Source organism: Mytilus edulis, chromosome 4 (assembly GCF_963676685.1).
Source record: "Mytilus edulis chromosome 4, xbMytEdul2.2, whole genome shotgun sequence".
Lineage (NCBI taxonomy): Eukaryota > Metazoa > Mollusca > Bivalvia > Mytilida > Mytilidae > Mytilus > Mytilus edulis.
The window spans coordinates 84603563-84631205 of record NC_092347.1 but is presented as its reverse complement, the minus strand read 5'-3'; the positions used below and the strand labels follow the sequence as shown (position 1 = coordinate 84631205).

General features: G+C 31.9%; 2 protein-coding genes across 2 annotated transcripts in view; one reads left to right on the top strand and one right to left on the bottom strand.

Moving 5' to 3' along the window:
• Window positions 1-7921: 7921 nt before the first annotated feature.
• LOC139520822 (F-box only protein 22-like) lies at window positions 7922-13678 on the bottom strand. The gene is made up of 5 exons (XM_071313794.1): window positions 13512-13678; window positions 11323-11455; window positions 10544-10742; window positions 9711-10032; window positions 7922-8500 (listed from the first exon to the last, which is right to left on the bottom strand). The coding sequence occupies exons 1-5, from the start codon at window positions 13607-13609 to the stop codon at window positions 8086-8088; spliced, it is 1167 nt and encodes a 388-aa protein (XP_071169895.1). The 5' UTR covers window positions 13610-13678; the 3' UTR covers window positions 7922-8085.
• Window positions 13679-13706: 28 nt separating this feature from the next.
• Window positions 13707-27643, top strand: part of LOC139520821 (interaptin-like) — a 31104-nt gene continuing 17167 nt past the window's right edge. The window contains exons 1-4 of the mRNA XM_071313793.1: window positions 13707-13860; window positions 23319-23361; window positions 24359-24478; window positions 26918-27115. Of these exons, the coding sequence (XP_071169894.1) occupies window positions 13787-13860; window positions 23319-23361; window positions 24359-24478; window positions 26918-27115 (435 nt within the window). The 5' untranslated portion in view covers window positions 13707-13786. The remainder of the gene's footprint in view (window positions 13861-23318; window positions 23362-24358; window positions 24479-26917; window positions 27116-27643) is intronic.

Sequence of the window (27643 nt, the reverse complement as noted above, 5' to 3'; positions counted from 1 at the left end):
ACTACTTGTGTGTGTATATTAACTACAAATAAGAGCTAAAATTGCCAGATTTTTTTGAATTGTCTATAGTAAGGGGTTCAATATACCGCAGGGGGGTCAAAATACCATGGCAAAGTAAAATTTTCAAAATATCTTTTCCAGCAATTTTAATACATAGAAACTACTTATTTGTGTATTCTAACTACATAAAAGAGTTTGAATTGCCAGAATTTCTGAAATTAAAGGCCTTGAGTAGGGGGTTCAATATACCGCAGAGGGGTCAAAATACCATGGCAAAGTAAAATTTTCAAAATAACTTTTCCAGCAAGTTTAATACATACAAACTGCTTATTTGTGTATTCTAACTACATTAAAAAGTTAGAAATGCCAGAACTTTTTAAATTAAAGGTCTAGAGTGAGGGGTTCAATATACCGCAGGGGGGTCAAAATACCATGGCAAAGTAAAATTTTCAAAATATCTTTTCCATCAAAGTTAATACATACAAACTACTTGTGTGTGTATATTAACGACAAATAAGAGCTAAAATTGCCAGATTTTTTTTAATTGTCTATAGTAAGGAGTTCAATATACCGCAGGGGGGTCAAAATACCATGGCAAAGTAAAATTTTCAAAATATCTTTTCCATCAAAGTTAATACATACAAACTACTTGTGTGTGTATATTAACTACAAATAAGAGCTAAAATTGCCAGATTTTTTTTAGTTGTCTATAGTAAGGAGTTCAATATACCGCAGGGGGGTCAAAATACCATGGCAAAGTAAAATTTTCAAAATATCTTTTCCATCAAAGTTAATACATACAAACTACTTGTGTGTGTATATTAACTACATATATAAGAGCTAAAATTGCCAGATTTTTTTGAATTGTCTATAGTAAGGGGTTCAATATACCGCAGGGGGGTCAAAATACCATGGCAAAGTAAAATTTTCAAAATATCTTTTCCATCAAAGTTAATACATACAAACTACTTGTGTGTGCATATGAACTACATATAAGAGTTAGAATTGCCAGAATTTTTGAAATTAAGGGCCTAGAGTAGGGGGTTCAATATACTGCAGGGGGGTCAAAATACCATGGCAAAGTAAAATTTTCAAAATAACTTTTCCAGCCAATTTAATACATACAAACTACTTATTGGTGTATTCTAACTACATAAAAGAGTTAGAATTGCCAGAATTTCTGAAATTAAGGGCCAAGAGTAGGGGGTTCAATATACCGCAGGGGGGTCAAAATACCATGGCAAAGTAAAATTTCCCCCTACAATAGACCTTGAATTTCAAAAATTCAAGGTTCTAACTCCTTAACATAGTTATAATACTCCAATAAGTAGTTTGTATGTATTAAATAAACTGGAAAAGATATTTTGAAAATTTTACTTAGCCATGGTATTTTGACCCCCTGCGGTATATTGAACCCCCTACTATAGACCTTGAATTTCAAAAATTCAAGCTATTCTAACTCCTTAACATAGTTATAATACTTCAATAAGTAGTTTGTATGTATTAAATAAACTGGAAAAGATATTTTGAAAATTTTACTTAGCCATGGTATTTTGTCACCCCTGCGGTATATTGAACCCCCTACTATAGACCTTGAATTTCAAAAATTGAAGCTATTCTAACTCCTTAACATAGTTATATTACTCCAATAAGTAGTTTGTATGTATTTAATAAACTGGAAAAGATGTTTGTAAAATTTTACTTAGCCATGGTATTTTGACCCCCCTGCGGTATATTGAACCCCCACTATAGACCTTGAATTTTAAAAATTCAAGCCATTCTAAATCCTTAACATAGTTATATTACTCCAATAAGTAGTTTGTATGTATTAAATAAACTGGAAAAGATATTTTGAAAATTTTACTTAGCCATGTTATTTTGAACCCCCTGCGGTATATTGAACCCCCTACTATAGACCTAGAATTTCAAAAATTCAAGCTATTCTAAATCCTTAACATAGTTATATTACTCCAATAAGTAGTTTGTATGTATTTAATAAACTGGAAAAGATATTTGTAAAATTTTACTTAGCCATGGTATTTTGACCCCCCTGCGGTATATTGAACCCCCTACTATAGACCTTCAATTTCAAAAATTCATGCTATTCTAACTCCTTAACATAGTTATAATACTTCAATAAGTAGTTTGTAAATATTTAATAAACTGGAAAAGATATTTTGAAAATGTTACTTAGCCATGGTATTTTGACCCCCCTGCGGTATATTGAACCCACTACTATAGACCTTGAATTTCAAAAATTGAAGCTATTCTAACTCCTTAACATAAGTTATAATACTCCAATAAGTAGTTTGTATGTATTTAATATACTGGAAAAGATATTTGTAAAATTTTACTTAGCCATGGTATTTTGACCCCCCTGCGGTATCTTGAACCCCCTACTATAGACCTTCAATTTCAAAAATTCAAGCTATTCTAACTCCTTACCATAGTTATAATACTCCAATAAGTAGTTTGTATGTATTTAATATACTGGAAAAGATATTTTGAAAATTTTACTTAGCCATGGTATTTTGAACCCCCTGCGGTATATTGACACCCCTACTATAGACCTTGAATTTCCAAAATTGAAGCTATTCTAACTCCTTAACATAGTTATAATACTCCAATAAGTAGATTGTATGTATTTGATATACTGGAAAAGATATTTTGAAAATTTTACTTAGCCATGGTATTTTGAACCCCCTGCGGTATATTGAACCCCCTACTATAGACCTTGAATTTCAAAAATTCAAGCTATTCTAAATCCTTAACATAGTTATATTAATCCAGTAAGTAGTTTGTATCTATTTAATATACTGGAAAAGATATTTGTAAAATTTTACTTAGCCATGGTATTTTGACCCCCCTGCGGTATATTGAACCCCCTACTATAGACCTTGAATTTAAAAAATTCAAGCTATTCTAACTCCTTTACATAGTTATAATACTTCAATAAGTAGTTTGTATGTATTAAATAAACTGGAAAAGATATTTTGAAAATTTTACTTAGCCATGGTATTTTGACCCCCCTGCAGAATATTGAACCCCCTACTATAGACCTTTAATTTCAAAAATTGAAGCTATTCTAACTCCTTAACATAGTTATAATACTTCAATAAGTAGTTTGTATGTATTAAATAAACTGGAAAAGATATTTTGAAAATTTTACTTAGCCATGGTATTTTGACACCCCTGCGGTATATTGAACCCCCTACTAAAGACCTTGAATTTCAAAAATTCAAGCTATTCTAAATCCTTAACATAGTTATATTACTCCAGTAAGTAGTTTGTATGTATTTAATATACTGGAAAAGATATTTTGAAAATTTTACTTAGCCATGGTATTTTGACACCCCTGCGGTATATTGAACCCCCTACTATAGACCTTGAATTTCAAAAATTGAAGCTATTCTAACTCCTTAACATAGTTATATTACTCCAATAAGTAGTTTGTATGTATTTAATAAACTGGAAAAGATGTTTGTAAAATTTTACTTAGCCATGGTATTTTGACCCCCCTGCGGTATATTGAACCCCCACTATAGACCTTGAATTTTAAAAATTCAAGCCATTCTAAATCCTTAACATAGTTATATTACTCCAATAAGTAGTTTGTATGTATTAAATAAACTGGAAAAGATATTTTGAAAATTTTACTTAGCCATGGTATTTTGACCCCCCTGCGGTATATTGAACCCCCTACTAAAGACCTTGAATTTCAAAAATTCAAGCTATTCTAAATCCTTAACATAGTTATATTACTCCAGTAAGTAGTTTGTATGTATTTAATATACTGGAAAAGATATTTTGAAAATTTTACTTAGCCATGGTATTTTGACCCCCCTGCGGTATATTGAACCCCCTACTATAGACCTTGAATTTCAAAAATTGAAGCTATTCTAACTCCTTCACATAGTTATATTACTCCAATAAGTAGTTTGTATGTATTTAATATACTGGAAAAGATATTTTGAAAATTTTACTTAGCCATGGTATTTTGACACCCCTGCGGTATATTGAACCCCCTACTATAGACCTTGAATTTCAAAAGTTCAAGCTATTCTAACTCCTTAACATAGTTGTAATACTCCAATAAGTAGTTTGTATGTATTTAATATTCTGGAAAAGATATTTTGAAAATTTTACTTAGCCATGGTATTTTGAACCCCCTGCGGTATATTGAACCCCCTACTATAGACCTTGAATTTTAAAAATTCAAGCTATTCTAAATCCTTAACATAGTTATATTACTCCAATAAGCAGTTTGTATGTATTTAATATACTGGAAAAGATATTTTGAAAATTTTACTTAGCCATGGTATTTTGACCCCCTGCGGTATATTGAACCCCCTACTATAGACCTAGAATTTCAAAAATTCAAGCTATTCTAACTCCTTAAAATAGTTATAATACTCCAATAAGTGGTTTGTATGTGTTAAAAATGCTGGAAAAGATATTTTGAAAATTTTGCTTAGCCATGGTATTTTGACCCCCCTGCGGTATATTGAACCCCCTACTTAAAACCACAAATTTAAAAAAATGATAGCCAATAAATTGTAAATTAGATTATCTGCAATACTATTTTTCAAAAACAGGGGGGTTCAATATACCGCAGGGGGGTTCAAAATACCATATGTGAAAAATGACCCCGGGGTCAAAATACCATGCGGTATAATGACCCCGGGGTCATTTTACCGCATGGTATTTTGACCCCGGGTTCACTTTTTAGGGGGTTCAAAATACCATATGACACCGGGGAACAGCCTATAAGTAAAATCCAAAAAACCTTCAGCCACAAGCAACAGGTTTAATATTGTCAATGGCTACAGAAAAAAGAAATGAACATCCTGATTAATTTAGTTTATTGTTATTTTTTTTATTTACATTCAGTTTTCACTAAACTGATATCACGTAAAAAGTCCCCCATACTGTATCAATAACAGCAATTTTACCTATAAGGTGACACAACATACATAACAATACTAAAAAAAATTAAATCATATCTAACAAGTATTGAGCGCTTCCTATAAAACTGTCTCGGAAGAGTTTGTGTTTACAAAGTTTGCCTGTTACAAAACTCAAATAAATGGTTGAAGTCCACTAATTCCTGTAAAAATGGTCAAATCAAAATGGCGGTACATAATTAGGGTCAACATGATGATAAACAAAAGTCCTATAACATTTAAGAGCTTTCTGTAGATGGTCTCAGAGGAGTACTTGTAGCACAAGGTATTTATTGGCACAATACTCAACCAGATGCTCCGTAAGGGCGCAGCTTTATACAACCGCAGAGGTTGAACCCTGAACGGTTGGGGTAAGTATGGACACAACATTCAAGCTGGATTCAGCTCTAAATTTGGATTGTGATTAAATAGTTGACACAGCATAGGTTTCAGACACAAAAGGAATGTGGTCTAATGAACTTAAAATATTTTGTTTGCCTTTGAGCAATTCACTATGCTGTTGAATATTAATCCTCTCAAAACAATGTTTGAAGAAATTTTCTTTTTATTTATGAAATCTGAAATGAGAAAAATTTACCCCCCCCCCCCCCCCCCCCCCCCCCGCCCCATTTTTTTTTTCACATCCCCTATCCCTTTTTCCAAAACTGATCTCAATTCAAATTTCAAATGGAGTTTGCAACAATAACTACTCATTTAAATACATCATAAAATATTAAATGTAACAAAAGGTGCTTGTTATCACTGGATGGTAAAGATTGTTTTAATTTATCAGTTGGTAGTAAAAGTGAATATACATTGTTTATTGTATAAAACAATGATTTAAGTTGATTCAACTACTATTCTGGACAAAGAAAGATAACTCCAATCAATTGAAAAATTCTTGCTATTGCACAATATTGTGCAAATAGATATTTCTTGCTATTGTGCAATACTGTGCAGTTGAAAACATTTGCTATTGCACAATACTGTGCAATTGAAGATTTCTTGCTATTGCACAATACTGTGCAATTGAAAATTTCTTGCTATTAATTGCACAATACTGTGCAATTGAAGATTTCTTGCTATTGCTGAATACTGTGCAATTGAAAATTTCTTGCTATTGCACAATACTTAATATAATAATTTTGGATCCTGATTTGAACCAACTTGAAAACTGGGCCCATAATAAAAAATCTAAGTACATGTTTAGATTCAGCATTTCAAAAAAGCCCAAGAATTCAATTTTTGTTAAAATCAAACTTAGTTTAATTTTGGACCCGTTGGACTTTAATGTAGACCAATTTGAAAACGGGACTAAAAATTAAGAATCTATATACACAGTTAGATTTGGCATATCAAAGAACCCCAATTATTCAATTTTTGATGAAATTAAACAAAGTTTAATTTTGGACCCCGATTTTGACAAACTTGAAAACTGGGCCAATAATAAAAAATCTAAGTACATTTTTAGATTCAGTATATCAAAGAACCCCAAGGATTCAATTTTTGTTAAAATCAAACTAAGTTTAATTTTGGACCCTTTGGACCTTAATGTAGACCAATTTGAAAACGGACCAAAAATTAAGAATCTACATACACAGTTAGATTCGGCATATCAAAGAACCCCAATTATTCAATTTTTGATGAAATCAAACAAAGTTCAATTTTGGACCCCTTGGGCCCTTTATTCCTAAACTGTTGGGACCAAAACTCCCAAAATCAAACCCAACCTTCCTTTAGTGATCATAAACCTTGTGTTTAAATTTCATAGATTTCTATTTACTTATACTAAAGTAACTAATGGTGCGAAAACCAAGAATAATGCTTACTTGGGCCCCTTTTTGACCCTTAATTCCTTAACTGTTCAGACCTCAACTCCCAAAATCAATCCCAACCTTCCTTTTGTGGTCATAAACCTTGTCTTTAAATTTCATTGATTTCTATTTACTTATACTAAAGTTGTTGTGTGAAAACCAAGAATAATGCTTATTTGGGCCCTTTTTTGGCCCCTAATTCCTAAACTGTTTGAACTAAAACTCCCAAAATCAAACCCAACCTTTCTTTTGTGGTCATAAACCTTGTATTAAAATTTCATAGATTTCTATTTACTTAAACTAAAGTTATAGTGCAAAAACCAAGAAAATGCTTATTTGGGCCCTTTTTGGCCCCTAATTCCTAAAATATTGGGACCAAAACTCCCAAAATCAATCCCAACCTTTCTTTTGTGGTCATAAACCTTGTGTTAAAATTTCATAGATTTCTATTCACTTTTACTAAAGTTAAAGTGCGAAAACTAAAAGTTTTTCAGACGATGACGACGACGACGACAACGTGATACCAATATACGACCAAAATTTTTTTAATTTTTGCAGTCGTATAAAAAAAAAAGTCAATGTTCCATTTCTGTAATAAACAGCTGCGCCATGAGAGCATGATACGCCTGTTGCCTTTGCAAGAATAAAGTTCAATACTTTTAAATGTTATATCAGAAATTCATGATAAACTAAAGGGAAGTTATCTTAATGAGACAAAAATCAGTCACCAAAATTTCATGATAACTGCTCAAAGCATTATTTGAAAACTCCAAAATCCCCCCTTTTATGAAAAGAATAACTTAACTCCAAAAACGTAAAATCTGAAATTTATAAAAATCCTAAGGAAACTTTCATCAATAGATATAATTAATTCACTAAAGTTTCATGAAAACTGCTGAAATCATTTTTTTGTTGTCCTAAAACTGGATAATCCCCCTTTTTAGTGAATAAAATCCCATTACTTTGAAACGTAAAATCTAAAAATTATAAAATTGTAAGGCAGCTCATGTCAATAGATGTTAACATTTCACAAATGTTTCTAGTAAATTAGTTAAAGGTGGTTTTGAGTTATTGCCCTAAATCTAGAAATCACCCTTTTTTAATGAAAAAAAATACAAAAATCTCAGAAACTTAATAGTCATGAGGACAAATAATGATATCAAGTATGAATGCTTTATGTCAAATGGTCTCAGAGAGTATTGACTATTTTCAGACAGATGGAGATCATTACTTAATCACCTGCGGTGTAAATACATTAGGGATAAAAAGCATACCTTACTGTACAATCCCGTACTGGTATATTTAAAAGATTTTTGTTTTAATTAAATTTAATTAATTGACACCAAGCAAATAATTGTTGTGTATGCATGGTATAGTTTTGGAAGAGGTTTGTTAGGGATCTCTGATGATACCTTTTCAGTGTTAATGTTTTCTTCATATTTATTTAAATGTTCAAATCCAACTTCTCCATTTCCGAAAAATCCAAATAAAGGTGTTTTAGGGAAATATTTCTTAAAAACACTTGACTCTACATTTTCAGATCCTTTGAAATGTCCCTTTCCTCTTCCAATACAAGCAAACATAAAAGCAAAACTATTTTCTTCAGGAATGTTACAATCTTTAAGTTTTTTGATGATTTTATCCACTTCTTGAGCTGTGTTGACTTCTTCCCGTATTATAACAGAAGCAGCATGCACCCTTGGACCACAGAGAGCAATACACATTAATGAGGCTTCAGAATTCCTAAAAAAGAAGATCAAAATTAATATTGAAATAATTACGGTACCTACTTTTATTTATGATTTTAAAGTTTCTTTAGTAAATAATTTTTGACCATTTTTGAAGACCTATCTCTGCAATTCAATTGATTTTACTTTATTGTCTTAGATAATGAACTAGTGAGATTCAGAATAGAAAGATGTGCTGTTGCCTGATTCATTTTCATTTTCAATAACTTTAACTTTATGTCTAATTTGCAAGGAATGAGGTGTGAGCTCTAGCTCTGTATTTCAGGCCTAATTGTGTCATTGAGATGAAGAACAGTAATAAAAAAGCTAGTACATTTTTAATATGTGTCAGTGCTTAGGAATTTTTGTCACTTACGGTAAGTGTAAGAACATAATTACAAGAACAAGTTGTATGGCTTCAATGATTGCAAAAAGGAGTAGGTTCAGTTTTTTTGGCCCCAAAATATAGCAGTTTTGAAAATGTAATCTTTTATCTATTTATTATAAAGCAGAATGCTTCTGCGACATAAATATGGGCTGTTTTTTACAATACAATGCACATATCTCGGGTACTAGCATCATTAAGTCATGCTAAATGACTGAAATCTTCACAATTTTAGCATTTTAGTTAAATTTTAGATGGTTTCCGTCTTAAATGAAAGTGGCTGCATTTGTGTTCATTCCTAATATTGAAATGTAAGTTGTATTAGATGAAAATACATAACATATATAAAGGTTAAGGATGAACACGGATGCGGCCACTTTCATTTTGACAAAAACCATCTGAAAAGTAAAGTTTTTTTGCATATTTGATAGATTTTTCATATTTAAGCTTGATTTGGAGCATTTTTAATGACTAGATGAGTTAAAATCTTTTATATAAACTAATTAAATCAATTGAAATAGACACTTATGTGTTTAAAAAGTGTCAAAAATCTTTCATTAGATGAACCTGAAATTTGAGGCCAATATTGGCCCTTACCGACCTACTTCTTTGTAAAAAAAATATTCATGAACCTCAAATATATACAGGAACTCTTAAATGTTTATGTTGAATTTTACAGACACTGATTTTACATGAAATGATAACCCAATGTTTGTATCAACATCAATCATATTTTTGTTTCTTGACTAAATTGAATGCAAAATCTTTTTAAAGACCCCCATCTTTTTCCTGTATATATTCATAAATTATCCTTTTAATCAAAACTGATATCATTAATTACCTATTACTATTGAAATTGTCTACATATCCTCCTGCAATCACACAACTTTTATAGTGCTGTAACAAGGTATAGCCAATCTCAGGGGGACAGAATGGCTCGTCACAGAAAAAAAGAATGGCCTTGACTTCTTTGTCAGCTGGCACAGTACTGACTTGGTCAACCTCGAATATTGCACTGCCACTTTCATCCATTCTGTTGGCATACATATAGATATCTACATAAAAGGTATAAATATCAAAACCATCTATTTTTGGTATTGACAGAAGGGTCAGAGCATCTCTGTCTTCCATTTCACATGTCTTGTTTGTCTTTTGGTCTGTTACTACAAAAATAAAGACAGCTTTATTACAAACATGTAAATATGGACATTTTTATAAAACTGGATTTTATTTGTAGTTTTATTATCAAAATGAACACTGAAAACATCAACTTAAAATGATATGATAATGAGGCCAAACCTCCAGCTGAAAATTTTCTAATCTCCAGATGTGACTTCACTCTTGGCAAAACATTCAACTTAAAAATACACAAAAGAAAAATATTTTTTTCAGTTAGGTTTATTCTATCTTCATTTTTTTTTATACAGTTGCAAATTCATTTTATCCAATACATATTTGATATTTTCTATGTTTACATGTTTATGTTAAAACTTTCAATAATATTTCATAAACTGATGCGCTACAAATAATCTGAAGAAATCTGCTTTAAGATCCAATTAAATGTGTTTAGTAAATTTAAAAATTCAGTATTTAACATTCTTAAATGTTTAATAATTTGAACATTTACTATTGTGTTTTATATTAGAGCACCTAATAATTCAAATATATACAAACCTACAACCCCATCTGCAACTAATGCAAACATTGGGCATATTTTTGGTAAAAGTTTTTCAACGAAGGAGGTAACTTCGACAGCTTCACACTTTGCATTGCGTGGAAACCTTGTCGGATGAGATGATGGTAAACTGACTGGAGTTTCATAGAGTCTGGATGTACAAAACATTAAAACATGATCTGGTTCACTAGATAGTTGCTGAAATGACAAATGCACAAAACATGCAATAAATCCAAGTTAAATTTATCAATCTAAATAAAATCATTAACAAACTTAAAATGAACCCTCCCCAAGTCATTAGATCTATTCAGCATATTGCAATGGGAAATTACAAAGTATTAAAGTCTTTTTTTCAAAATATTTTGGGTTCCCACAAAAAAGTGCAATTATATATTTTTTTTTAAATATTATCTATAGATATATATAGTTAAACTGTATCCTTTTAATTGTGTGATATCTGATTGACTGGAAAAATTGATATAAAATTAGCTCAGCTAACAAGTGTGAATATCAATGTTTTGAACAACAACTAAAACAAAACATAGTGTTATTTTATATTTCCAACCGCTGCATACTCCTTAGAAAACTAGTGGTCAACTACTCAATATGTTAGGTCATTATACAATTAGATATCAATAGTTAACACAATATCTGCTATAAATGAAAGCATAAATATATAAAATAAATCTATACAATGTTCACTGTTTGACAAAAAAACCCATAAACACTGCCATAACATAAAACCTCTAATAAAATCTATCACTTTTTACAATAATACCTCAATGAAGGCAGACAAGTTTTCTGTTTTACTGTTCAGACCCTCTTCTTCATCACATTCTAATGACATCCATTCTATTTTCTTTCTTTTTTTCTTAATAGTTGCTGCATACTCACTCCAGACTTTACATACTCTGAAATCAATTTTTTTAAATATTAAACTTGAATGTTATTTGGGCTCTTTCATTGAGATAAGAGCCATCTCTGTAGGCCCATGTGGTAAAAATTTGTATCTTTACCATAGGACAAGAGGTTGTTAACTGAAACCAAAGTTTTTAACCTTGACTTTGACCTAGGATCATTGAGGATGCTGTACATACATTATGACACACCCTCTGGTGTTGGTTAATATACATGTCAAGTATAAACTTTGAAATTATTACAGTTCTCAGGATAAAGAGTGGACACAATTTTAACCATAGGACATGGGGTTGTCAACTGAAACCAAAGTTTTTTACCTTGACCTATGACCTAGGAAGATGTACATACATTATGACAAACCCTCTGGAGTTCGTTAATATACATATCAAGCATCAACTTTGAAATCATAACAGTTCTAAAGATAAGGAGCAGACATGAACTCTACAAGAGGACATGGGGTCGTCAACTAGAACAAAAGTTTTAAATCTTAACCTCTGACCTAGGAAGTTGTACAAAAATTATGACACATCCTCTCCAGGTGTCTGTTAATATAGGTACATGTCAAGTATAAACTTTGCAATCATAACGGTTCTCTAGATATAGAGCGGACACAATTTGTTTCATATGGACAGATGAACTAATCACCATAAAGCGACACGCCATTTGGTAGGGCCTTAATAATTGTTACATTTTTGTAGCTAGTCAACTCAAGAACAGCAAAAGTAAAGCCAACACAATTTGAACTTGATCTGTGGTTTGTGGTAATAAGCATTATGTATAAGTTTCAAAACATTTAGTTGAGCAAACTGAAGTTAGAAAAAACGAAAAACCAATTTTGGGACGGGTGGATGTACAGATCTAGAAGGACAAGGGGACAAGGGTAAAACTTAATGCCCCCTCTTGTAAGGGGGGGGGGGGGTGGCATAAACATTCATCCAATTTAATTAATCCTGTTCACTGCATTTGAAGAGGAGTATAGAAATTGGTTTTAAAATGTACAATTTGATTTATAAATGTATAACATTTCTGCTTTTGTTTTTAAATAAATAGTTTTCTAACCCTCTTGCAGTCTCTTATTTCATATGGCATGTATGGTTGTATTTTCATTGCCAGAAAATACGGCAGCTTGAAATCTGGTATGTCACATGCCCAACTACAGAGTCATTAGATATATGAGAGAGGGGCAAAAGATACCAAAGGGGCAGTCAAACTTATAGATTGAAAATAAGCTGACAGCACCATCATGACCATGGCTATAAAATGATAAAAGAAAAAGACTAATAGACAAATAATAGTAAAAAGATTAAGCAACATTATAGAACCCCACCAAATACTGGGGTTGATCTCAGGTGTTTCCTAAGGCTAAGCAGATCCTTCTCCACATGTGGCACCCGTCATGTTGCTCATATTAATACAAATCCAGTAAATAGTCTATTTCGGTAGGTTACATTCATGAAAAGGGAAGGGGATTGAAGTAGCGACATAAGGAACATCTCTGATATCATTTGTGAAACGGTAATTCCATAAAGGTCAACAAACTTGTGATGGCGTCCGGAAAATTTACTAAGAAAGATTTCAACTTCACCATTTGGATAATTATTTGAGACCTATGAAGAATAATGATAAGAACATTTTGACGAATCACGGTAGAATTTTTACAAATTTTACGCAGATGTTCGCAGAAATAATCTATTGACACCTGACGGTAAAGGGCATTCTTATCCTGAAATATCGGATAATGATTTGAGAAAGTAACGTCAGACTTTGATATCGATTATAAGAACAGATGTAAGAATAGATCGGAGGTTGATCTGAGTCTAAGACAAAAACATATAACAAGATAAATAAAAGGGTGCAACATCACTATAACAAATACACTCATGAACAATGTTAAATATTTCGGATAACCAAGGACGTATATTAGTTATATATGTTAGTTATACGTCCTTGTGATAACTAATACCCACCATCAGTAAGATGTCAAATGTGAAATGATTCTTATCTTGTACTTATAAAAAAATATATACTGGTGTATTGCATTTAATTTACCTTGAACACGAGTTTAAAGCTTTGCAAGGAAGAAAACTTAAAATTTTATAAAGAATCACTGGGAGACGTAGCACTTCTGAGACATGACACTCTTCCATATCTTAAAAAGAAACACGTTTAAATTAGTTCGTTCAGCTTTGTTTTCATTTTGAGTTACTTTTAAACCTTCAGAAGAAAGAGTTACTGATTTGGAATGAAGCGCTTTCGAGACGCCGAAGTAACCAAGACGTTGTTTACAAATGGCGGCGTCCATGTAGCAGTTTCGACAGTTCAGAATGGGGTCAGCTTCAAGTCGATCCAGCCAAGTACACTCATTTCAGGTGGACCACACAGCCTCAAAGGATGCCAGGTAGATATAGATTCTGAAATTGATAGGTGGAATTTTCACACTAAATAAAAATCTTTGTACTGTACAAATGTCATAAGTTTGTGTCATTAGAAAATGGCAAAACTACAGGTAGATCACCCTTTATCAAATCTTACCCAAAAGACACTGAAGATCATCATGCTTTGTTATTTGTTCCAAAAATTAACATTACAGAGAACAAATTTGTATCCATGTATTTCTGGCTATATCATTCATGCAAAATACACTGCTGCAATAAAGCATTACATGCAACTCTGAAAAACCATCACTTGTTGTTAAAAATTTTATTAAGTGGTCAAATAGAACTCAACCCAGGCCCTAGAATGCCACGCTGGCCATGCGGTTCATGTGGCAAAAATGTCACTTGGAAATGTAAAGCTCTAGAGTGCGACTCTTGTAAAACTTGGTACCATGTAGACTGCCAAGGAGGTATGCAAACAACAATGTATAACATAATGGACAACAGTAACCTGTCCTGGAATTGTTTAAAATGTGGACTCCCAAACTTTAGCAGTTCATTCTTCAACCATACTGACATATCATCATCAGTCACAAACAATTCTTTTTCATTGTTAAGCGACATTGGTAGTCCTGGACAGCCACATGCTTGTTCATCACCAATATCACAAAAGGACACCAGAAAACAAAACAAAAAAGGTATAAATACCCAAAATAAGTTACTCAGACCTTTAAAAATAGTAAATATCAACTTTCAATCTATTAAGAACAAAAAACCAGAAGTAGATATTTTGGTCGATACCACACAGCCTGATATCATAATAGGTACTGAAACCTGGCTAGACCCTAAAACATCTTCTTATGAATATTTTTCAAAAGATCATTACACAGTTTTTAGAAAAGATAGACCACCAAATAAAAAAGGACAATGTCATGGAGGCGTACTCATAGCTATATCAAATAATTTTTTATGTACAGAACTCAAAGAACTAGACACAGGATGTGAAATGATATGGGTAGAACTATTGATATCAAATGCACGTAAATGTTATATAGGTGCTTATTATCGACCTCAGCCAGATGATGATACATCTTTAGATTTACTAAATGAATCCATTAGCAGAATAAACGCAAACTCAAAGTCAGCCATAATTATTGGTGGGGACTTTAATTTAGGAAACATCAATTGGGAAACAACTAGCGTCATCCCTGGAAAAGCAAACCAAAAACAACATCAACAACTGTTAGATATAATAAATGACCATCCATTAGCACAAGTCGTAAACATACCAACTCGAAATGACAAAATTTTAGATCTTGTGTTAACAAATTATCCGGCCATCATTGAAAAAACTGAAACCATGCCACCATTAGGGGAGGCAGACCATGATATTGTATATATAGAATGTTTACTTTCATTAAAAAGTTGCCAAACCGAGCCACGTAAAGTATACAAATATAAAAATGCAAACTGGCAAAAAATAAAAGAGGATATCGATGAAATATATCAAAAGATCGTATATAAAAAAGATAGTGAAGATACAAACACTCTTTGGTTAACATTTAAAAACTCATTACAAAACACTATCACTGAGAACATACCCCAGAAAATGATGAGAAACAGCAAAAATTTACCATGGATAACAGACAGTATTAGACGACAAATGAAAAAGTATAAGAAAAAATATCAAAAGTACAAATTGAAAGGCAAGGGGAAACTAGACCAACTCAAAAAATTAAAACATGATATACAAAAACAACAAAGAATATCTTATTGGAATTATATTGAAAATATGATATGTGGTATACCAGTTGATGACAACACTACTACCATATCAAAGAGCTTCCCAAAAAATCTGTTCAGTTATATAAAAACACAAAAGTCTGAAAGCTCTAATATACCACCACTCCAAAAAGAGGGCTCACTTACATCTGACTCAAAAGCGAAAGCTAACATTCTAAATGAACAGATCAAAAAATCATTCACACCTGTAACAGATGACCCAATACCAGATAAGGGCGCCAGTAAACATCCACAAATGCCTGATATTAAAATACAACAACAGGGCATAGAAAAACTTCTAAATAACATTAACATCAACAAAGCAGCTGGGCCTGATCTCATCCATGGTAAAATTTTAAAAGAGTGTAAATCATCCATCACTCCCATCTTAACAATCATATTCCAATCATCACTCAACTCTGGAAAGATCCCAGATGACTGGCGTCACGCAAGTGTATGTCCAGCATTCAAAAAAGGCGACAAACACGATCCAATAAAATATCGCCCAATATCATTGACTTGCATCTGCTGCAAACTATTAGAACATTTGATAAAGTTTCACATCACCACCTCATGTACAAAATTGGTTTCTACGGTATAAATTGCAATGCATATCATTGGATTCAAGATTTCTTAACAAACAGAACACAAACTGTAGTCCTTGAAGGTGAAACATCAAATAAAATACCTGTAACATCTGGGGTACCTCAAGGCACAGTGCTTGGTCCAATTTTATTTTTAATCTTCATTAACGATTTGGCAGAATATATTGAACATAGCACATTAAGATAGTCTGACTTAGAAGCGGCTGGCAGGTGGGAGCAGGACTGGCTCATGCATTTTCATCCTGATAAGTGCAACATTCTCAGTGTAACTCAAAAACGCAAACCTTTAGACTTCACTTATAAATTACACAATCACTCTCTAGAAAAAGTTGACTCTACAAAATATTTAGGCCTAACTCTTCAATCAAATTTAAAATGGGACAAACATATAGATAACATGACATCAAAAGCAAATCAGTCCCTTGGATTTATTCGTAGAAACCTAAAAATAGCCTCTCCAAAAGTTAAAGCACATGCATATAAAGCTCTTGTCCGACCAAAATTAGAGTACTGCTCAACAATCTGGGATCCACATCAAAAACAGCAAATTACACAAATCGAAAAAGTTCAGAGAAGAGCAGCACGCTTCTCATGCAATCGCTTCCATAACACCAGCTCAGTTACTGAAATGATGACAGACCTAAATTGGTACCCACTCGCAATTAGGCGCTTACGTTACAGACTTGTTTTCTTCTACAAAATTATTCATGAAATTGTTGCAGTCCCTACACATAACCTTTTGATACCACTAGACAATAGAACCAGACATAGCAATCCGCACTCATTTAGGCAAATACAAACATCTGAAGACAGTTATAAATATTCTTTTTATCCACGAACAATTATAAATTGGAACTATCTGCCACAATAAATAGTATCATGCAGTACAGTAGAGGGATTTAAGAGTATGATCACAGAATCTGCTCTCATCCCCATATTCTATCCCTAACTATTCTGTTATCAAATGTATATAGTTTTATCAAAATTTTTTTTTTTGAATGTACATACGTTATTTTGTTTTTTATTTATATTGTTATTTTTGATTTTTTTTTTTTCCCTGCTAAAATGTAAATTATAAATTTTATAGTCGACGCCCGGCAAATAATCTTCAATAATTGAAGGATCGCTAGAAACCTAAAGAAGAAGAAAAAGATGTCTCACAAATGTATGGTTAGATCAAATGTTTTCCTATATGTCATATGAATTCTTATTTCCAATTGTAAGTGTGACGTTATAATGCATTATCACAGAAAACCCACGAGAGGAGGATATACAGGAGGATGTTTATATACCTTATCTCTATTTGTCAGACATTACTGGAAATGATAAACATAAAGATTCCTGTGAATGTTATGTCACAATGGAATATATCTGACACCACAATGGAAAAGAGATTGTTGTATGGTATCAAAAGTTCAAGTGGCGCAGAATTTTGTCAAAATTTGCGGACTTCCAAATAGTGAGCTTTCGGGTCGATCCAGCCCCACGTCGATCCGGCCCAAGTCGATCCGTCCCACGTCAATCCGGCCCATATGTACAGTCAATTCGGCCCCCCAAAAAAATATTTATAAGGATAAGGAATAAAAATAAAGATATACAGTATATTAATTGTAATTCATAAATGTTTATGATTTTTATTATAATGTAAAAGGTGTACAAGATTTTTTTCCAGATTATTGGGTATAATTATATTAAAACATATATAAAAAGAATTCAGACATCAACATTAATCAGCAGTAATTAGCATTTTCTTTCAATTGACTGTGATCCTAACAAGTCTTTCGTCTTGTGTAATAACAAATAGTTACATACATTTGTACACAACGGTACAAGCCGATCCCCAAGCTGATACATACAAACTTAAAAGATATTGACTATATTGGATATTACAAAAAAAAAAGTGTTATATAGAAACCTCTGATGTTACCTGAAATAAAAACACAATTAATTATTATTATATACACCAAACAAAAGATCAAATTATAAACACCTTGTTGATTACGTAACTTTAATTAATCAGGATTTGATTGAATTAAGTGATTACGAGTGGCATTACCTTAGTTCACAATCATCAGACAAATGTTGAATAAACAAACCAATTATAGACTAATGATTACGTTTATATATACTGTTCAAATTTGTCACAAATTCCTCCATATAGTGAATATAGTTTATTCATATTTTATTATGGGGCCGGATCGACCTGGGGCCGGATCGACGTGGAGCGGGATCGACGTTGTGCCGGATTGACTTGGGGCTGGATCGGCTTGGGGCCGGAACGACCGGATACCATAGTGATAAGGTCTTTTGTTAACAGTCAATCAAAAACTTTTTGAATAAGGATTCCAAGCACGAAAATAGAAAATTCCCCTACAGCCAAATAGTTCCATACAAACAGACCCCACATTCCACCAATTCAACCTATTTTTTACCAACTAACTTAAGACATCTGAATGCTTCACACTTTATAGCCTGTCCAAGTACTTATTGTGTTCTCTGTCCCTGTGTCGAACAGTTTGACTCAAACTAGAACTAACCCCACTATTAAAAAGGAGTTATTTACGCTGAATTAAGGCCAGTCTAACTTAATGGTCCACAGTGGCACTTATTAAAGTACATTTGTAGTTTGATACTACTTTACATTAGAACATGGCTGGACCTAGATTGATCAATTTTAAATGCATTTTAAGCTTTAGAATATTAAAAACTTGACCAGTATAAGTACTATGTAGGCCTAGAAAATAGATTTATCTAATCATTAAAAATTAATTAGAGTTGTTTCCCTTCATACAACTAGTTAACACTTAATTTCTCCTTTTTGTTTGTGATGTAATGTCTTATAAATCATACAATCAATCATTATAAGACTTATTGTTTTTATATTAAAAGGATAAATTTCATCATAATTAAAGTTTAATTTATGTATTGAACATATACAATAATCATGATAATGAAAAAATAACGCCATTTAATAAAAAAAACATGTTATAAAGTAGAAACTGTTTATATATCATGTATATAGTTTCTATTATATTCACATTAACACACTTTTGGTTACATCTAATTGATTGGTGTATATAATTCCATATAATTTATAAGTACGTCTGAGTCAGTGACAACTCTACAACAGATTTATCCATCGGATTCCATATAATTTATATATACAAATGTATATGGATTGTTTCAAAATATTGATTAAAGTTGCTTAACTCTGAGACTATTATACTAATATCAATATATTATGGCCCAGCTTAACTTTGTATATCTTTTAATGAGAAACACTGAATTTCATACACAAGATAGTTTTTGGAAAATGACGCAGTCATTGTTCCATTACTGGCGACCTGAACTTCATTACATTTCTCTGCCTACCGCGCTTGGTTTCGTATTTACTATTTTCTATACAAACTGGAATTTGCTTGTGTTATCATTATGCATGAGAGGTCATTGTGTAGTAATCAGCCAGGAACCAGTTTACAAACTAACTGGTTTCTGCTTGTATTCCACTACACTCGAACAAAGTGTTGTAGTTTGACGGGAACCAGTTTAGAATTTGTAAACTACAAAACGTAATCGGTTATTGTTCATTCCGTTTATGGTTTGAATAAGCTTAAGACCCTTCAAACATTAATGTGATAGGTATATTAAAGACTGTTTTACAAAAGGATGGAACTGTTTTGCTTTCAAAGTCGTACTATAGTGATATCTGTTATGTACGGATTTCCACTTTCACCGGTTAATTTCTTCTTTTACACGTGCTTTTGAAACTTCCTGTTTAAACATCGCAAGTTTTAAAATAGTTTTTTGAGTGAATTTAACTTATTTTAACAATCATGAAGCGTTCCAGAATCATTTTCAAGCAGTTTCTTCTTCTCTTTGACAAGGACGTATATTATATATGTTAGTTATACGTCCTTGTCTTTAATGATGGAAAATAGGTTTTTCTCAAGAAAATACCGCAAACGATCGCAGAGGAATTGAAACGTACAAGTCAAGTCGGCACCTGGTTAAATTGGCATCTAGTCAAATCGGCACCTATTTGACGTCAATTCGGCATCCAATAATATTTGTTATAATATTTTCTATTCAATTAATTAATAACTGTTACCAAGTACATAGTGAATATGTTGTTGTGTATAAAGGTAAACAACGAAGCCCTTACCCAAGCTGTTGTTTTAACAATTAGACAATTATTAAAATAAAATGGAAAACTATGAGTCCCTTTCAATAAATCAAACTTTCATGCCAAATAATAAGCAAATTTAAGGTGGTTTTTTTTCAGTAAAGTTTAAAAAGCATTAAACAAACAATCCTGTAAAATGCTCAACTGGTTTAAATAATGCATAAACACATATCCAATATCTCATGTATTAGTCCAAATAATTATGACGTCTGGCAAGGCTATTTTATTTTTTTTCTGTGATGTCTTCCTATGAAGTTCGTAGGAAGGCGTCCCAGAAAAAAATTAACATAGCCTTGCGGTCATAGAAAGGTGTCCCAGAATAAAATTAAAAAAGCCTTGCCAGACGTAATAATTATTTTGACTAATCATATATATATCATTAAAAATACACCAAAAAAGTCATTAAGTTGAGAAAAATAAATATATACAAAATGTACATGAACACCCAAAAATGTGAAAGTTAGTATTTAACTCTTTTTGCTTAAATACTGAAAAAAATTCTGGCAACCCCTTACTTATTTTTTACTCTTTTTGCTTAAAATACTGTTAAAATTTATATTTAACATGGGTGACGAATTGACTAAATCAGGTGTCGATTTAACCAGGTGCTGATTTGTCCAGGTGCCAATTTAACCAGGTGCCGGTTTGACTAGAATTCTTTGACAAATGTTTGAAATTACCTGAGTTTCATTAGACCTTTGATAACAGTAACAAAAAGATTATTTACTTAATATTTTGTGGGAGAAGGGGGTTCAGACTATGTGGTATCAGGTCTGTTCGCGCCCAATACACTTTCGCACCCTACACGTTCGCACCTCGCACGTTCGCACCCAAGGTCCGTTTGCACTCTACTCATTCGCGCCTAATTTTAATTTAAATTCAAGTTGAATAATTGGAAAATCATGATTGTTGTTTTAAATTGCATTGGTGTAAATACTGAATGTATTTATAGCTTGGTATGAGTAAAACATTGAAGATTTTTAAGGAAAAACACAAAAGATAATTGTTTTTAACAGCTTGGTCCCTTTGATCTGAAACAACGAAACAATAAAATATAGGAACCAAAATATAGCAATCCACTATTATAACCAAAACATGATAAAATTTATTCAACACACAGAAAAAAACATAGTCAGAATCTCACTTCATTTTGAAAGAAGTCAATGAAACAAAGTTATAGCAATACACCAACAAAACATGATTAAGAGTTATTCAACACAAAATAAAACGTTGACAAAATACCACTTTATTTAGAAAGGATTATTATAATTTTTAACAATACGCTATCTAAAACATGATTAAGATTTATTCAACACAAAAATAAAATGCTGTCTCACTTTATTTTGAGACAATGACAACAATTATACTTATAAGAAAACACTTGCTTACAGAGTTATTAAACACAAAACCAATTAAGATTGGGTGCGAACATGTAGGGTGTGAAAGTGAAAGGGGCGAACATGAGTGGGCGCGAACGGACCCGGATTCAGACTATGTACCAGTGAGAAATATACAAGCCTTTCTACGGTATTTATTTGTACAATTCAGGTAGTCTTGACCTATTCATTTGTCTTAAAAAACAGCCAGTTGTCGCCTTCACTTCACACACACACACATATACGAATATCAATTATATGCTTACGAGACATGTTGCATTGTTAAACTAATTACGGTATGTGAAAATCAAGACTTGCATAAAAACTATCCCAATATTAGAGACAGTGGCGTCATTTTTCTTCAGAGCTTTCAGCTCTTTGATTAATTACAGTGACTTGACTGTTAGTGTTGCTCTCCACCAATTGTAACTTGCTCAAAATTCTGACCAAATTGCAATTTGTTTTACAAAATCAAATTGATCAACTGGTCAGAAATTTGAACTAACTGCTGTAGAAAAACCACAGCCAAGTCATGAAAGTCATAAAATAAAACATACTTACAATCCTATAAGACTTTAACTCCACTTTAATGATGTAGTGACATAATCAGTCTATCAGTTTGTATAGGTATATTATAGTCATTTCCATGCTGAAGGAACTGTTATTATTTTGAATTGCTATAAAAATGTCCAAACTAATTTTAAGCATATAGTTTTTCTTTCTAAAAGTATTCTATATGCATAAGAATCAGACATTTTTATAGCAATTCAAAATAATAACAGTTCCTTCAGCATGGAAATGACTATAATATACCTATACAAACTGATAGGCTAATTTTGTCACATCATCATTAAAGTGGAGTTAAAGTCTTATTGAATTAAAAAAAGTAAAAAAAAAAAAGTCTTATTGGATTGTAAGTAAGTTTTATCACCTTGCACTTTCACATTTTGACTGAACAGTTTGTTCAATATTCTGACCAGTTGAACAATTTGGTTTAATAAAACAAATTGCAATTTGGTCAAAATTTTGAATGAGTTGCAATTGGTGGACAGCAACACTAACAGTCAAGTCACTGTAAATTGTTATTGATCTATAATAATTTCTTTACCTTTTCTAAAATATTTAGTTGGTACATGTTGTTTCTCAAAAGAACCTTAGTAAAACTTGAACAACTTTTAATTTGAAATGTTACTTTAATTGTATACTCAGATATGAATTGAACAATATAAAAAGAACTGTATATATGCTTTCATTGATCTGAATGCACAGATATTTCTTTAAAGATAAATGTTAACAAATTATTTAATTTTACATCTTACATGCATTAAAATTATGTTATAAGGTCCTATACGCAGATATATAGAGTGATATTTAAGATTGCCCCCCCCCCCCCCCCCAAAAAAAAACCGGTATTCAGTAATGCTCCAAGGATACTAATGAACTATTTTTTTTCTCCAGAGATAGTGCTACAAATAAAGTGCTACATATGTTCTTGTTACAAATGAACCAGTGATATATTTTTTCTTTCATTTCAGACCGCTGAACAGATCCCTATCACATGACTCGAAGAGTTTACAGGTATTTTGTTGTTAGTGTAACTGTGCTATATACATGTACTACATTCTGTTCTTTAAATGTCTATTTAAACTGTATACTTATATACATCGTCCTGAACATGCATGAAATATTTGCCACTGAATGTTAAGCAACCAACAATCAATCAATTATATACATGTGTCTAGTTCATAGAGAATGATTTATTACTTTTACCTGACATATTCCATTATTTTCCTATATAAGACAGTAGCGATGATTGTCCGTCGGAAGGGGACGATAAATTGGCTGACCCGTGGTAAGAGAGAGCCATATCTCTTGCACGTTAAAGACACCCTTGTAGATTTTAGAAAAAGAGCAGGCTAATGCCGCTACAAGGCAGCACTCGCACCCGCAAAGTGGAAAGGGATTAATATAAGTTGCAAAACTTCCCAATCCACTATAAATAAATATGTTTAAACTAAGAAAGGGTTCCTTTTCATTTCATGTTGATGCAGTGAAACATCATATCATCTTACCTAAGGTGTTTGCTATTCATATAAATGATTGTTCATTTTGTATTTTAATTTTTATTTGTATTGATCATACTTGAGTTTCTCTCAATATATATATAATATACATGTCACTTCATTTTTCTTAATCATGTCTATGATAGACATTTGGTATACATTTGAACATAAAATATACAAAACAAAGAAAAACTGCAACACAAAGAATAAGAGAATTGGCAGAATTACTTAAAAATCATAGCTTGCTAGAAAAACCTGGTAGTACCAGGTTTTTTAGTTAAATAGTACCATGAATTATTTGTCAATTAAAGAACTAAAAGTTTTATTCTATTTGAAACATTTTACAAAATAAATTGAATACTACATATATTATAATGCAATGAAAGACAAATGATTATCACTGTTATTTTGTATCTGGTTGTGTGAACTTAGAAATTTATGTAGCTTCATATATATATATATATGTAAATTGTTAAGATAATGCATAGAGTTTATGTTTCCTCATTAAACAGGTTAGACAATCTGTACAGAGTGCTGACGAAAATGAAGAAGAAAAAGAAAACACTTCACTAGTTTCAAATTTTACCAGTCCTGTAGAAAGAGATGCTTTAATAAGTCAATTAAAGAAACAGGTATTTAAATGAATAACAGTGGTTTAACAATTGATATTAATTTTTCTAGCTAGGAACAGGTCGTATACATTTTACTTTTCAAGCATATGAATAAAAGGAAAGGTTAGGTATACATCAAACTAAGTAAGAACACAAAATAAGGGATCTTCAATTGAGTCTAGTCAAGTGACCATACAAGGTGTCTGAAGCTCTTAAATAAATCCCCCTAATTCTAACAAATGTTGTGAATTACTTAACACACACACACACACAGTCAATATCTAAGATCTGTTGTCAAAGCTCAATTTTCTAATTAACGTAAAACCCATTTTATTAGCTCACCTGGCCCAAAGGGCCAAGTGAGCTTTTCTCATCACTTGGCGTTTGTTGTCGTCATTAACTTTTACAAAAATCTTCTTCTCTGAAACTACAGGGCCAAATTTTACCAAACTAACCACAATCACCATTGGGTAGCTTGTTTAAAAAATGTGTCCGGTGACCCGGCCAACCAACCAAGATGGTTGCCATGGCTAAAAATAGAACATAGGGGGGAAAACATAGATTTTGGCTTATAACTCTAAAACCAAAGCATTTAGAGCAAATCTGACAGGGGTAAAAATGTTTATCAAGTTAAGATCTATCTGTCCTGAAATTTTCAGATGAATCGTACAACTGCTTGTTTGGTTGCTGCCCCTGAATTGGTAATTTAAAGGAAATTTTGTCGCTTTTGGTTATTATCTTGAATATTATTATAGATAGAGATAAACTGTAAGCAGCAATAATGTTCAGCAAAGTAGAATCTACAAATATGTCAAACATGACCAAAATGGTCAGTGGACCCACTTAACAAGTAATTGCCCTTTATAGTCATTTTTTACTAATTTTTCGTAAATTTTTATAATCTTTTACAAAAATCTTCTCCTGAAATTACTGGGCCAAATTTAACCAGACATAGCCACAATCTTTATTAGAGTATCTAGTTTAAAAAATGTGTGCCAACCAACCAAGATGGCCGCCATGGCTAAAAATAGAAAATAGGGGTAAAATGTAGATTTTAGCTTATAACTCTGAAACCAAAGCATTTAGAGCAAATCTGTTGAGATGTTAAATTGTTAATCAAATCAATATCTATCTGCTGTGAAATTTTCAGATGAATTGGACAACTGGGTGTTGGGTTGCTGCCCCCCAATTGGTAATTTTTAAAGTATTTTTGCCTTTCACAGCGTTTTGGTTATCCTCTTGAATACTATTATAGATAGAGATAAACTATAAACGGCAATTATGTTCAGCAAAGTAAGATCTACAAATAAGTCAACATGACCAAAATGGACTTAAGGAGATATTGCCCTTTATAGTCAATTTTTAACAATATTCATTAATTTTGTAAATTTTTGAAAATTTTTACAAAATATTTTCCTCTGTAACTAAGGGACGACATCAAAAAATTGATGTAGGGGGGGAGGGGTCAGTGGGAAAACTATGTGAATTAAGTTTTTTATCCTAAATTGAACTTTTGATGTCGTCCCTAAAGGGTCAAGTTTATTATAGATAGAGAAAATTGTAAGTAGCAAGAATATTCAGTAAAGTAAGGTCTACGAACACATCACCATCACGGAAACACAATTTTGTCATGAATCTATCCTTTGTGTCCTTTGTTTAATATGCACATAGACCAAGGTGAGCAACACAGGCTCTTAAGAGCCTCTAATTGAATTCTGTACCATTTGACACTTTGTGAAAACATCTTTTCTGACACAAATAGACTCTCAAGCAGATTTGTTTTTTTCTCCTTCAAAGTAAGGTATAGATAGATATTAGAAGATGTTGTATGAGTGCCAATGAGACAACTGTCCATCCAAGTCACAATTTAAAAAAGTAAACCATTATACTAGGTCAAAGTTCGGTCTTCAACACAGAGCCTCAGCTCAGATTGAAAAGCAAGCTATCTCTGTTTAGAAAAAAACCACATGACACACAACTATAGAAATTTTTGCGAAATCGATTAAATTATTAGGAAAATTGCAATTGATTATTGTGGTAGGTATTGCAAACATGAAAAAAATTCATTTTAAATTTTGACATCATTCTTTTGTATACAGCATTGCCTGGAAGGGCAATAAAAAATCTCACAATTTCTGTCCATTCAGTCATTGTTCAACATTCACAATAATAAATGCATGCAAATTTTCTGATTTTACATTGCATAATGATATTGTTACCACAGAAATGACAGATTTTCTTATGTAAAACATCCTTTATATTTACTGTGAAATAAGAAGATTAAATTATTATATTTCACTGTCAATGATGGGAGCAATTATATATAGGTATCATAAACGATTTCACAAAAACATAATGTCAGGACATAGGTAGGTTTAATATTCCCAATTAAGTTGGTTAAATTGCAGTTTTTTCAGCATATTTTAAAACAGAAAATAAAAATGAATGATTTAATTTCAGGTGGGTGAAAGTGAAAGCAACAACCTTGACCTTCAAGATAGAATTCAGATGTTAGAAGAACAAATAGTAAATATACAATCACAGAATGAAATAACAGAACATAATGACATTGTAGAGGATACATTAAAGGGAAAGGATCAGATTATAGACACAATTAACCAGGAAAAAGATCAACAACAGAAGGACTTTAACAAGCAGGTGAGATTAAATAGACTTTAACAAGCAGGTGAGATTAAATAGATTCAGTATTTTTTAGCAAGAGATTGTCCAAAGTTTTCCAGTAGTATGATAAATATGTTTTGATCCAATTAATAAATCATGGTCTAGATGAGGTGTGTTCCCCATATGAAAAAGACACCAAGAATTTGTCTGCCATACCTGTTGCAATCTTATTTTCTCTCATCAATCAGATAAACAAAGGAAAGGTTAGATATTTTCAAAATATTTGAGCACACATTTAGGTTTGTGTGTTCACAGAGTTAATGTGGATATTAAAAAAATGAACAAGTGTTTCAATGGTAAATAAATGATTTTTTTATTAATTGTTGATCTTAACTACTGTGGATTAATTATTATATGTTGGATACCAATTTTTATGGATTTTTTTGGGTACCAGGAAACCACAATTTTTTAGAATTGTCAAACCAATTAATTACTGATGTTTTACCATGTTTACAGGAATATATGCAAAACCACAAAATTGAATATCCTTGGCCCTTAATGTGA

Bases quoted from the DNA above. Each gene is read 5' to 3' on its own strand.
- LOC139520822 (XM_071313794.1), bottom strand. From the start codon at position 13,609: ATGGAAGAGTGTCATGTCTCAGAAGTGCTACGTCTCCCAGTGATTCTT. The intron at 11,456-13,511 runs GTAAATTAAATG...AATTGATTTCAG, and splicing joins GCTTTAAACTCGTGTTCAAG to AGTATGTAAAGTCTGGAGTG. The intron at 8,501-9,710 runs GTAATTAATGAT...CTTCTTTTTTAG, and splicing joins GACAATTTCAATAGTAATAG to GAATTCTGAAGCCTCATTAA.